General features: G+C 36.7%; 1 protein-coding gene across 1 annotated transcript; it reads left to right on the forward strand.

Moving 5' to 3' along the window:
• Positions 1 to 1,530: 1,530 nt before the first annotated feature.
• On the forward strand, positions 1,531 to 13,092 carry LOC102579565 (protein TRIGALACTOSYLDIACYLGLYCEROL 4, chloroplastic). The gene is made up of 5 exons (XM_006337899.2): positions 1,531 to 1,926; positions 2,736 to 2,982; positions 8,264 to 8,624; positions 10,778 to 11,115; positions 12,767 to 13,092. Exons 1-5 carry the CDS (start codon positions 1,667 to 1,669, stop codon positions 12,959 to 12,961), a joined length of 1,401 nt encoding a protein of 466 aa, XP_006337961.1. The 5' UTR covers positions 1,531 to 1,666; the 3' UTR covers positions 12,962 to 13,092.
• The last annotated feature ends 1,366 nt before the right edge of the window (positions 13,093 to 14,458 follow it).

Genomic DNA, 14,458 nt, shown 5'->3' on the forward strand with positions numbered 1-14,458 from the left:
ATTCTTGAAGTTAATCTATCGTAAAAATACTATAAATCATGATAATTGACAATATAAAATATGTTTTGAAAAAAGTACAAAAAATTCCACTGATTCTTGAAGTGAATTTATCGTAAAAATATTATAAATCATGATAATTGACAACATAAAATATGTTTTGAAAAACATACAAAAAATTCCACTTATTCTTGAAGTTAATCTATCGTAAAAATACTATAAATCATGATAATTGACAATATAAAATATGTTTTGAAAAAAGTACAAAAAATTCCACTGATTCTTGAAGTGAATTTATCGTAAAAATATTATAAATCATGATAATTGACAACATAAAATATTTCAAAAATATTGTATGTGGGTAGTCTTATTATGCCTTAAATAGCGTCAAAGAAAGTACATGTTTGTGATAAAAAAAACTTATTCCTTTATCCACGCAAACAATCAAAAACTCGGTTATTAGCCCCAAAACATACCATTTATATTATTGCACGGGCCACATTATCTAGTATAAAAAAAAAGGCAACCTAGAAGTGAGTTAAATATTTTCTTTTATACATAAAAAAAAAAGTAACCTAGTGATTTTGACCAAAAACAAACAAATGGGGGGTAAAAAGAAGGAACCAAAAGAGTTTTTGGCCAAAAACATCCTTATACTATACCACCAATTTAAATTTCATCCTTAAATTATTATTCTTAACAGAAAACATTCCTCAATTATTTAAAATTCAACAACTTTCATCCTTTTGTTAAAATTTGTCAAAAATTAACAAATTTTTTTCATAAAAACATGTACAATTCATACTACTCTCAACAAAACTCCCTAAATCACTCCAATAAACCAACTCTTCATTCAAAATACATCTAAAATATTACCTTTTTTTTTTTGCAACAACGTTTGGCATTATGTCTTCCTTTTGATTAGCAATTTTGTTTTCATTTGATTTGTATCAAACAATTAGCAATTGATATGTTTTCTTCTCATTGAATCTGCAAGCAGTGGTGTCGATCGGATACTTTTACTTCTAATAATGGAGAACGAAATCCGAGTGTTAGAGATCAAAATTAGTTGAATCTTGACCACCTTAACTATCCGTTTATCTCGAGAAATCATTTATTTAATGATATTTTGATTTTGCATAAGGTTAAAGATGGTATGAAATTAAATTCAAACTCTATTCAGTTGGTAAAGGAGAAGAGTAGATCATGTTTCCTCGTAAGCTTACACCGTCCTAACATTGTTTTTTTAACCACAAACAATGGTCAATTTTGATTATTTTTTTTGGGGAGGTTTTTCCAACCGTTAATGAAATTATAGAATTTTAAAAAAAATGAGAATAGTATGAATTGCATATATTTTTGTGTGGAATTCACCAATTTTTTGACAAAATTTAATAGAAGGCTGAAACTTGTTATGTTTTAAATACTTGGAGGATGATTTTTGTTAAAAAGGATAATTTAGGTATGTAATTTAAGTTGGGGGAATAATTTAAGGATGTTTTTGGCCAAAAACTCGAACCAAAACAAGCAATAAAATGAAAAGGGGAAGGAAAGAGACGAAAACCAGTGGCAAGGGACAGGGTGAGCCGAATTATTCACTCGGCCGTCAGACTCTAGTCAAAATGCATTCGCTTTGAGGGGGGAGAATCTGACATTCCGACGAAGAGATATGAAGAAACTTAGGTGGGCTATGGACTCCGGAGGATTTTGGGAATTGGACTTGTCGACTCCAATAACTCTCAACGGCCAAGCCCGGCCAGTTCCTGGCGACCCATTGCCCTTGGGCTTATCTCGCGGTTCGAGGCTTTCAAGGTTCCAACAAATCGATTTCTTTCAGCGCTTCATGGCCATGCCGTTCGTCCCTTCTTTCGCCGCCAACAGGGGCCTCTTGCTTCAACGGGTTCTTTCGCTTCCTATTGCTGAAAACTGGTATGTATGCCTTATTGGTGAAAATAGTGTAGTTTGCCAATGAACTTGTTATGTTAGTTACAATCCGTTGAAGTTAGTGGCAGACACAGGGTTTTCATTAAGGGGTGTCAATGGTTATAGTAAAAAGATTTTCATTAAGGGGGTGTCGATGGTTATAGTAAAAAAAATATATAATGAGGCTAGTAGGGCTTGAACGCATGACCTCATGAAGTGTTTGCAAGCCCCTAACCAATAGAACAAACCTTCAACTTGTTTCAAGAGTTGTCAATTTATGTATTTATATTTATTAAACTAAAATTCGACCACTATATACAACGTAATTTTCCGACGAAGGGGTGTCGCCCCTTGACCAAGTGTAGGTCCGCCACTGGTTGAAGTAGTTAGAGGCAGTTATCAAATTGATTCTTTTCCTATTCTCTGTGAAATCCCTGTGTAGCTGCTAAAATCTCGACTTATTCATTGAATTCCTTCAATTTAGTTAACACTCTGCATCATTATTTAAGTTGAAGTTAGCCATGATGTGGTGTTTGAACTATTCAGTTTTTTACCTAAGCACCTTCTGAACAGGTGTGGGGGTTTCCTCCACTTCCCCATTTCCCCCCTAGGTGGATACAACTGATCTTTTGTCTCTTATGGACATCAGAATAGTGTTACATTTTAGAGATGTCATTTCTGGTTTTCAGGGACTTTAATGCGGTTATACTTTATTTGGTATTCAACTATCATCTTGTTGCTAGTTCAAATTCTTTTTCGTGCTTGCAATGTGAAGTTTCTGCAAAACTATAGTTCACTAATCCTCAATCATGCAGGTCTGCTATGCTGCTTGGTCAGTTAAATGTCCAGAGATTTGTTTCTTCTCTAAGAAAAAATAAAACTAAGCATCTGCCAGACTCCTCATGGCTTCAATCCATTAGAAGGAACTTTATCCAAAAATCCTTTTATGCCCTTGGCTTCTGTTCAGAGCTGTTTCTAACACCAGACGATACATTGATCATAAGTTTGGATGCTTATGGCGATGAGAAGGTGCCTCAAAAAAGAGCAGTTCTTCATCATAAGGCAAGCATGTATGAACTCTAAAATTTCATGACCTGCTGATTGATGTTTCCTGTCATATTAGGTCTGTGTGAGAAAATATCACTCTCCGTATACTATTTTTGAATTCTCTATTTAAAGAGGAAATCTTCTTTTCTCTGTTTCCCATCTAACGTCGTAAAACACCATCATAATCTACTCTCCCTATTGATCCAAATAATAAGTCTTTTTCATTTTGTAATTAATTTTTCCAATTGGGACATCACATTGATGTGGAAGTATAGTGGAAAGGTTTTTTAGTTATCGACACTATTTGTGTTGGCAAACAGTAATCCAAACACCAGTATTATTTGTAAGATTCAAATAGAATATTTCCTAAGTTAATTAGGACTCTTGCTATTTTTATTTTGTTAGGACTTTTTCTATTTTTATTCTGTTAGGTATCTTACTATCAAGAGCTAAGTTGAAATAACACCTTTTTAGCACTCCCACACCAGGATCTAGGCAGATTATCTTTTAGCTATTGAGGTTGCCCAGTCCATCAGTCATTTTCATATTGCTATGGAAATATACTATTGACATCGTGAGAAATAGGGATGACAAACTGTGATAATCAAGAGGAACTTCATAGTGATTCATGAGAGGAGCAAGCCCATGGAAATTGATTGTCACTTTGTCGGATAAAAGATTCTAGAAGACGATATTGTTAAGTTTGTAAGGTCAAACAATCAACTTGCATACATATTCACCAGGTCTCTTTTCGGTGCTCGAGTTAATTATATATGTAGCAAGCTCGCACATACGATTTGTATGCACCAACTTGGAGAGAAGTATTAAGAATTGTGAGAAATATGATGAGGAAAGGAGTGAATAATGTCTTTCTTAATGTTCACCCAAACTATAGTGTGTTTGAATAGTACATGCATTCTAAACTAGGAAGCAAATCAAGGATCCATATTTCAAATATATAGTATCTCCCTAATTGATTCTTGTTGATGTCAAAATACTCAACAATATAACAATATTCTTCATGCTTACCATCAAGCTAGTGCATATAAGTCGTATGTACCATGCTTGTTACAAATGAAACTAATTTGAAGACCAATAAGGGACTCGGTGAAAATATCTTCAAGCTAATCATTTGACTTCACGAATTTTGTGACTGTCTCCCATTGTGGATTCCACTTGGGAGGATGTGCATCATTTCAAGCATGCCTTTCCAAATTCAAGGTCGAGTACAAGCTTTTCTCTCTCGGAAGGGAGTACTGTTATCAACGTGTTTAGGCAAACAATATATGCCAGTAGTAAAAGCTTGTACTCAAACTTGGGAGGTTGTGATCCAACAAACTAAAGAAATTGGGAATTCTCTCTGATGAGTTCCAAGGTCTGCAATTCCCTTTAATAAATTGTAAATTTGAGCAATCAAAGGCAATTCCAGGAACAAGAACGCCATGACCTGTGTGTTGGGCCTGATCTTTTGTTAATCTTCTAGTGACACAATCTAAAACTAGGGACCATTACAGTTTTACTTTGAGTCGTATTGTCACGACCCGATTTCTCGAATCATGATGACACCTACTATAACTCACCAGTAGGTAAACCAACTCGTAATCCAGAACGACAAGTAATGAGTATGTGGGTAGAACTAAACATAAATAACACTATCACAACAGAAGAAAATGGAAATGGAAGCAAACCAAGAACTATATATTAATGATCCCTCCCAAAACCTGGAAGTCACAAGTACAAAGCTGTCTAAAATAAGAGTACAAGTCCCAAAAGTGGACCAGAAGCAAAGCTGTCTCAAAGCAAAAGACTAGCTAACTATATACATAAGGAGAAAGACTGGTCAAGACACCAAGTGTTCACCTTTGTCTCCAATCCCAAAAGCTGCTGAAGATGTCACGAACAATCACCGTTGGTGGCTAGTACTAGGACCTTCATCACGAAACAAATGCAGAGTGTAGCATGAGTACCAAAACAAAGGTACTTAGTTGGCATCAAAGGTCGACTGAGCAAGAAAGGTAAAAACAATATGAAAAGATAGAATCTAGACAAAAACAGATGTCAAAGCGGATATGAAAGAAAGCACACGAGCATACCAAAAGTAAATCTAAATATAGTTAAGCTAAACCTAACTGGATCCCCATAAGCCCAAAAGGTACACTCGTGCGGAAATTTAAATAAAACTCGAACAAACCCCCATAAGCTCGACAGGTACACAAAATAGTTAAGTCTATTGTGAGAAGAGTACCACAAAGCGAAAGCTAGGCTCCCAGCCCAACTAACCACAATATCTAGCAATTCAGTCAACTCACAAGCTAGCTAGCAAGAGTGACAATCAATCGAGGCCGTCTAGCCAATCCACTCCCAGCCCAGCTAGCAAGAGTGACCCGGAGGTGTGTGAACTCTAAAGAGTATCTCATATATCAAGGTCGCGCAACCAACTAGTCCGCTCCTAGGGGCGTAAGCCGCCCAGTTAGTAAGAGCAAAGGGGTGTGTCGACTCCGAAGAGGATCTTAGATACGCCATCAATTAATACCAAGCCACCATGGATCGACATCCACTCAAAGAATCACAAAAAGGGCTCCAAATCTGAATCACTCCAAACCCGAGAAAGAACAAAACTTCTGGTAACGCATCGGAGCATCAGAAATAGGAAGAGAAGATAGCAGATCAGTAAAGCTGCAAAAGTGCCTAAACTAAGGCTCATACTACAAACTCAAGTCTGCTACTCCAGTCTACTCGGATCTAATCCGTTCGAGACGACGTCAGAAAAGAACAAGGCTACAAGGATCACAAGTCTAAGGCAACACTAGTCTAAGGCAACACTAGTCTAATCCTAGACTAAAGTCGAACATGCTCAATATATAACAAGTAACAACAACAATCAATACACAACAACATGGAACACATACAACCCCAACTAGCATGGTACTACACCCGAAAATACGATTGATCATCCCTAAAAATATGTTATCTAGGAAGAAAAATAAGAATAGATCTAATAGAAAGGAGGTTATAGTTTACCTGTAGGCTGACTGCGCGCGCTCTAAGGCCGAATGGCCTCCAAACGTGCCACACTATCAAAAATAGGATCACAACGTCAATACGGTCGTTTAGGCACCAAAAACACATAAAATGGAAATAGGACAATCAGTGTTATCAAAGGCGAAAAGCGCAAAAAAGCTCTAAGATTCGTAGGGGCTTTAAGCGCAAATAAAACGTGGTCTTTGATGAAAAAAGACGCAAAGGGACAAAAGAATACAATTATATATGTTTTGTCCAAGACTAATAATAATAAACATGAATGACAAATATATGACCAAAGAAATTGAATTTTTTTAATGATAAAGTGAAATATCAATTATTTAGTTTCACTTCTTCATAAGAGGCTCATTGGGAAGGAAATGTTTTCCTTAGAACCTTGATGATGACACTGAAGCGCACATAAAGTGAGGCGAAACGCTCAACACATTTTGAGCCTCGCTTCAGGGCATAAGTGTGCATTTGATAACACTAGGGCCAATTTCAGAGTCAAGCAGGAATCGTGGGACTCCGCGCTGGAATTTTTGAAATTGACTCCGTCAAAAGGTCCTTACCAATACCCCAACTCATGTTCCAAAAAGGAACACAATTCGAGGCTCGGAACAATCACAACAACTAACATGCAAAGATCCAACAATTAAGCTCAAATAAAGAATAAGGACAGCCAGCTTTAACACAATTTCACCTCGAACGGAGGTTTACCAATGACTCCCGATCACTACACAGTGTAGCCTCGACAATTTCGGACGCGTGGGACTTCGAATCACCCAAAACAGATTAAAATTGACTGAATCGCCTTTTGAAACTTGAATTCTAAGCTGCCTTGTGTCTGGTCTTTATTTAAAAGATCGGACGTTTCTCAAGGGTCCCCGCAAACACGGCGAGGGCCCCGCAATCGCAGCCAAGAGGGAACTGGGCACCTGCGATCGATGCAGGGAATCCTGCGAATACAGGCCTCGCGAACGCGGCCCGACCCTTGCAAACGCGGCCACCAGGCTTCCTAACCTCTGCGAATGCAGCCTCGGGCCTGCGAACGCAAAGGCCATTTTGGCCTGCACCACCTGGCATCAGTTGCTTTTTGGAAAGTTGAACATCTCTGACACGGTGTTCCGAATTCGTACGGAACCTCGTGCACGCAAACGAGATATACAACCCTATCGAATTCGATATTGTGAACTCAACGGAGCAGTAGAAATTTCCATACGAGGTCATCTCAGCAAAAAGTGGGCCCCACCCCCAAATTCCGTTTTAAGCCAAAATCCATAAGGGGGCTTGGAATTAGGCCGGAAGCCTCAGGATCCGAATGAAGGGTCATTCTAGACCAAAGTCAACATTCCAGAGCTAACCGTGTTGACAAAACTTTCATTTGAGTTTGTTTACTCAAAATGTTGTAAAACATATAATCCCACAGTGAAAGCCTCGGGAGTCATGCCGACCATGCTATTAGCCTAATATGACCCTTCCAGAGATGGTGGAATGGTTAGAATTGGATTCTGAGGTCATCATCTCAAAGTTTTGATAAAAAATGAACGTTCAAGGTTCAAAAGCTCCAAAACATAGAAACTCGCACAAAAACTAAATGAACGACCAGGTGACCGAACTGTCAGTCCCAGTAGGTCATACGTGACTTGGGGTCACTATAGGAACACTCTAAACGACGAACTAAAGGCTTAAACACAGAAATGACCTAGAGGGTCATTACACATATCAAAGGAAGAAAATAGAAGGTTGAGTCTAAATCGTGTAAATCGAAAAAAGGTTGAGTCTAACTTTGTTTATTAGAGGAGTCTAAGAACCCTAATCCAAATAAGTCACTGAACAACCAAGGACTATCTGGTAAATTGTCCAAAGTAAATAACAAGCTAATTATTGCCAAATCCCTTAAAGATTAGGTAGAAGTGCGGTTGTTTTTAAATGAACAGTCATACCAATGTTAACCTTTTCCTTAACCCCTTTTCCTGCATCACATTTTAATAAGCACCAAGGGGATACTGGGGCTTCATCCCTAGTGTCAGTTATGCTGGGAAATAATGAGTCCGTTATAACATCTGCATTATTTATGTATTTTGAAGTACACCAAAAGGCTAGAGTTTTCTATCGAAGTATCTACTTCACATCCAGTCATGTTTGATTTGTAATGATAAAGAAACTAGTGAATAATGATAAAGAACTAGTCAATCACTTTTCCTTGGTTTGTTCTACTTTAAAATATTTTATGCAGAACTACTTTTATATCAGATTCTTTCCCTTTTTTCAGTTTCCTCATCATAATCTTACAATGGAGGCAGCTTGGCCAGGACTTTTTGTTGATGGGAACGGGAGTTACTGGGATGTACCATTCTCACTCGCACTTGATCTTGCATCAACAACTCTTGACTCTGGTGCTAGCTACCATTTGTTTTTCAATAATTGTGCAGGTTCACCCAAGCAGTATGAAGGTCAGCATAGTGATGAATTACCACCACCTGCTGCTTTGCTTCCAGGTTTCACTGCCAAAGGTGTAGTTTCCTTGAAGAAAAATATTGACCTTTGGCGAAGTGAAGCGTCTATGCTAAAGATGGTGCAACCATATGATATATTCCTGTCTAATCCTCATATTTCAGCATCATGGATACTTGGTGAGAACTTCAATATCGTTGATATAATTTCTTCTTTGTAGTTTAGAGCTAATATTATTGTTTTCACTCTGTATGCTGGTACTTTTCTCTACCTTTGCATATCACTTGTAAACTTGTTAATTTCTCACCAACTTAATATAGCCACGGTTTTCATTGTCTGTTGGTGCTCTCGTTACCTGTACTGGTTGAGAGTTTATAAGTTGGGAATTCTGGTAGATATATCCCACACCAGTTAAATCATTTGAGATAGATTCTTCTTTGTAACTAGGTTGCGTAAGGCCTTAAGAATAAAATCAGAAAATGTGAGATCACTACGTGGGGTAAGTGGTTAATATCGACGATATGGTGCAGGGTTGAACTGCGAGGCTCTACCTACTACTTTGAATCCGGTGATCGAAAGGGTTGAGAAATGACTAGCGGGATAGCAAAAGAGGTATTTGTAGAAAAGGGTAAGAAAGTTTTTATCAAAAGCTGCATGCTCTTAGCAAAGTAATTGAAAGGTTGGAAAGACTTCAGTGTAACTTTTTATGGGACACAACGAAAGGTATTAGGCAATATATCTTGTGAATTGGAGAGTTGTCACTTCTCCAAAGGAATGAGGAGGTCTCGGGGTTAAAGGATCTCAAGGTGTTCAATAAAGCTCTGTTGAAGAAGTGGTTATGGAGATTTGGGGTGGAGGAGAATGTTTTTCGGAGGGGTGGTTGTGGAAAAGTATGGAGAAATGGAAGGGATGCTGGAGGATTAGAAACATTATAACTCCGTTTGGGTGTGGGTTGTGGAGGAGTATTATTAAGGGATGGAAAGACTTTTGTGGACATATTTTCGTTTAGGTTGGAAATGGTAGGAGGATTGGTTTTTGGCAACATAAGTGGTGTGGGGAGAACGAGTTAAAGGAATCCTTTCCAAATATCTACCGTGTTTCCTGACAAAGAGGGATGACAGTGCTACAAACTCAAAGGGTGTTATCCACTGGGACTTAAAATTCAGAAGGAATCTTCAGGATTGAGAGAAGGGAGGATTTCACAATTGGATTGAGCTTTTACATGGGCTAGAAACTCCTAACAACTTATCGGATATATGGAGTTGGAGGGAGAGTGGTGATGGTTTTTTTACTGTTAGTTCTTATTTTATGAAGCTACTAGTGAAAGAGGAATGTACTTTTCCCCATAACTCTATTTGGATCCCTGGAGCACCAAGGAAGGTATGTTTGTTTGGTTGGCAGCGAGGGGAGCGATACTAATATTAACAATAAAAGTTTGAGGAAGAGGAGGATCACTTATGTCAGTTGCTAATATGTCTAAGAGTGCAAGCGAGAATGTTGATCATCTTTTATTGCACTATAAGGGGGCTAATCAATTATGGAGGGTGACCCTCAATTTGTTTTGGATGCTATGGGTGATGCTGGCATAGTGAAGGAGGCTTTGTAAAGTTGGACTCATAGGAGGGTAAGAGAAGCCCAAGGGCATGTAATGCCGCCACCTTAGCAATCATGTGGGTTATTTGGAAAGAAAGAAATAAGACGACATTTGAAGGGGTGGAAGAAGATTTTGTAAAGTTGCAAAGTAGTGGCTCATGTCTAGTTTCTTTTTTGTGTACTTACAAGGTTCCTATATGTATAGAGGATTGGATCACTTCTGTTGAGAACCATATTTGGATGTAAGTTCTCTTCTTTTGGTATATGTCTTGTATACGGGGTTTCTCTATTTGTTAATAAAGAACTATTTGTTAATAAAATGATTTACCTTCTAATTCTCAAAAAAAATAATTATTTACCTTGTCCAAAAAAAAATCTCTCATCTATTGTCTTCATTCGATAATGGAATAGTTACTGAGTCATCTTTTAACCCATATGACTAAACCTCCTTTTTACTGTGCGTCTTTTCTCTTACCTTTTGTACGTTTTGTGATAATGTTAAGGTCAAAATTGATTCTAATTGGTGATAAGATGTAGAAAGTGAGCCATGAGTGAACTGTGCATAATGCCACTTGATTGGAAACTACTTAGAAATCTTCTGACTTTATTTGCTTCATTTAACCAATTTGCATATTGTCAATATGTATACAACTCAATGCTGCCTTGTAGAAGGATGAGAGCTAAATAATCTCATCCTTTTCCCATTCCTGTGGTAGCTTACGTATGTTCATCAGTGTAGGTGCTGTTTTTTCTGCATATCTCGGAGAAAATTCAATGAAAAGGCAGCAATCATGCAGTTTACGGGGTCTGAAAGATTTTGACCTTCGAGCCCAAGTAGCAAATTGTGCTGTTTCAGTGGATTCATTTGCAACTGCTTCACTCACTGCACAGCATGGAAATTTCCAAAGGCTGCTCCTGGATCTCACTCGTGTCCATACAAACTTCGACTTTCCTTCAGGGTCAAAACTTCTTTCTGGAATAACCTCTGTAGCATGCAGTCTTTACAATTCTCAAGTACCAAATGTTGAGGCACTACAAGCAATTTGTCCACGTGCCTCACTTTCTTTTCAGCAGCAGGTATCTCCTGTTCAAATATAACATGGCCCGCTAATTTTATGTTTTGATGAATTCCTCCCTCGGTCCTGCTTTTATTACTTTAGTTCGATAGAACGTGCTTATAGACAACATACATATTATATAATTTGTTTTCAAAAAAGTCCGAATAGGGCATATATATTTTCGTGATAAAACAATTCTTTTTATTAATTTAAGAAAAACAAAAAACACCCGTATACAAAAATTATACCAAAAGGTAGAAAACACTTGCAAAACATATGACTCTCTACTGACAACATCCAATCTTTTGTACAGCAGAGCATATATTATATAGTATCTAACTAGAAGTGAGTCCAAAAGTAGAGCTAAAGGTTATGTTAGCTTTGAAGTATCACGATATTCAAAGCATTTTGGTGAAATGGAACTTCCCAAGCATGTTAAGAATGACAAGGGAAGTTAGAAAATCTTTTAGGATAGAGGGAATCAAATCGATCTAATATTTTTATTGGCTATCCCTGTGTGGAAAGGTGTAGTAGCTTATAACGTAGAATTATTTGCATAAATTGCTGCCTTAGATAGTGTTTAATTACAAAGGATTAAAGGAATAGAAGAAATACTATGGCCTTGTGTGTAATGTGATTCCTAATATTATTACCTCTTGAGATCTTGAGACATCTGTAGGTGTGATCACCTCATAGTGAGTTGTTCAATGTGTTTGTTTTGTATGGAATTTTTGTGCGACATTAACACATTAATAAAAATTGCGACTTTCTAGTTTAGAAAATGAAAGACACAACATTTTCACCTTAGTGTGCTACATTTACTATTATTTCTTTCAGTGTTCTGTCTGATAATATTCTGCCGTTTGTAAGGATTGAAAGTTAGCTAGGGGATAGGAAACATGCCATATTCATCCCGAAGGATGGATAAAACAAGGGTAAGAATGATAAGTCTGGTAAAATTCTGTTGCTTTCTTGGTTCATCTAACTCCATATTCCACCTCTCTAACCATCACGCCAAATCATATGTTGATGCCTGAAGAATCTCCAAATGGACACAGGTTGAACCAGATCACTAGAGTGGTCTCTGGAGATACTACAACCACACTTCCCACTCCTAATTACACAATCATAGGGATTCCAAACATGAATTTTTGTTATATTTTTTATTTTTATATACAAACATTCTAAACAACACTCAAGGTTGTGGCTTAGCGGTCAATAAAGTAGAATGGAAATCATGGGAAACCAGTGTTCAAATATCAGCATAGGCAATATATCTTTAGGTGATTTCATCTCTCTTGATGCCTTAAGCTCCGATGAGCAAATTACACGGTACTTGTACTTGAGGGAGGTAGTAGCTATCCGATGAAACAATATAGGTGTGTGCAAACTGACTCGAATACCACCATTATGTAAATGAACTTCAAAATTTTGTCAGCAACTTTATTTCTAGTACTTGTGTCAGTACGCATGTATTAGCATGCAAATGATTCACATGCTAAATGACAATTTATAAGTCTATTTTTGTTTAATTTCCTCTTTTGTATGTATATCACCTATGGTTAATTGGGGAAGGGTTGTAGTAATGCTTGGTGGTTCATGGAGTGATGCTGAATTAAAAGTGCGAAGATTTTAGATTCCTGATTTTGGTTTTTGCTACATTGATGCAGATCATAGGACCTTTCAGCTTTAGAGTTGATTCAGAGATAGCAATTGATTTGAAGAAGGATTGGTATTTAAGTGTGAAGAATCCTATATTTGCCATTGAACATGCTTTGCAAGTTCTGTGGTCTGCCAAGGCTGTTGCTTGGTACTCTCCCATGCAGCGTGAATTTATGGTAGAACTTCGTTTCTTTGAAAGTTAATATCACCATCATCTGTATTGCACTTAATTAGTTCTCAGGTTTCTTCTATTGGTATAAGTAATTCTAGCTATTCACTGCCTGCTTATACATGCGTTTGGATATATTAAGTTTATGCCATTTTTAAAAATTGATTCTGAGGTTATGTTTGGACTGCTTCTCAAAATGTTGTTTTAATTGTCAACCTAACAAAAACTTGTTATTAATTTGTAATTGTGCTAATATTTTTGGAGAAACTAACCAAATACCCCATAAAAACAAAATAATTATAAATATATACCCCCAATGGCGGATCCAGAATTTTACGGTTATGGGTGCTCACTATTTTTAATATAAATTTGTATTAACCAAAGAGCGTAATTGCTCGCTAAAATTCCTCAACAAGAGTTTTTTTTTTAAATTTATTAGTCAATCAAAATTCATTGAATTGGTTCAAGAAAAAAAAGAGAGGAACAACATACCTTCACGAACGATTGTAATTACCAAAAAGGAAAACCAACGAGAAAGAGGATTTTTTTGCTTTAGAGTTGGAGAACTTAAATGAAGGCTCTAGAACATAATATTTTTCCCTTTCCTTTTCATTTCCCCTAATTAGACTGACGAGAAAGAAAGAGTAAATAAACATGGAAAATCATGATTAAGTTGCATAATAGACATGAGCAGTGACCGCTTCAAGATTTTACGATCGTGGTTGCTTCTTTAACTATCAATCACAAAATATAAATGCACAAATTTAACACTAGTCATAAAAATGATATTTTAAATACGATAGCGAAAAAAAATTAATAAAAAAATTTGAGAAAAAATATATTGAAAAAAGGAGAAGGAATTTTGGAACTTTTGTATTAAATTTAATTTAAGAAAATTCAGTGGGACAATGTGAAAGGGAAAATAGATCAAGGGCAAAAGTAAATAAATAAAAGAAAGTGTAATTGGTAATTATAAGGTAGAAAGATAAGAGTTGAAAAGGTAGAAATAATGTGTTTAGAGGGATTTGAACTGGGGCTGAGAAGCAAAATGTAAACCTTGAGAACCCACTTTCAACCAACACGCCAATTGAATCGTTTGTAGCATGGGTGCTCACCTTTAGTTTTATACGACTTTGTCTTAATTTCAATATAAGTATATATAGTTCGATACGAGGTTAATGGGTGCTTGAGCACCCGAAAACCTCCATGTGGGTCTGCCCCTGTATACCCCTTTACATTCATACTCCACTATATATATACACTATATTGGTATCATTAATACCGATAATTTTGCTTAGCAGTTACTAAATTAGTACTCCCTCCGTTTTAAAAAGAATGACTTCCTTTCCTTTTAAGTCTGTTTAAAAAAGAATGACCTCTTTCTTTTTTTGGTAATATTTTAACTTCAGCTTTCCACGTGGCATGTTTAAGGCCACAAGATTAAAGAGCAATTTTGTACATTTGACATAACTCTAATTTAGGACCACAAGATTCAAAATTCTTATTTATTTTCTTAAATTCCGTGCCAAGT

This window comes from Solanum tuberosum, unplaced genomic scaffold (genome assembly GCF_000226075.1).
Source record: "Solanum tuberosum cultivar DM 1-3 516 R44 unplaced genomic scaffold, SolTub_3.0 scf00001, whole genome shotgun sequence".
In the NCBI taxonomy this organism is placed as follows: domain Eukaryota; kingdom Viridiplantae; phylum Streptophyta; class Magnoliopsida; order Solanales; family Solanaceae; genus Solanum; species Solanum tuberosum.

Coding starts and splice junctions, on each gene's coding strand:
- LOC102579565 (XM_006337899.2), top strand. CDS start 1,667: ATGAAGAAACTTAGGTGGGCTATGGACTCCGGAGGATTTTGGGAATTG. Junction 1,927..2,735: donor CTTCCTATTGCTGAAAACTG/GTATGTATGCCT, acceptor TCAATCATGCAG/GTCTGCTATGCTGCTTGGTC. Junction 8,625..10,777: donor TTCAGCATCATGGATACTTG/GTGAGAACTTCA, acceptor TCATCAGTGTAG/GTGCTGTTTTTTCTGCATAT.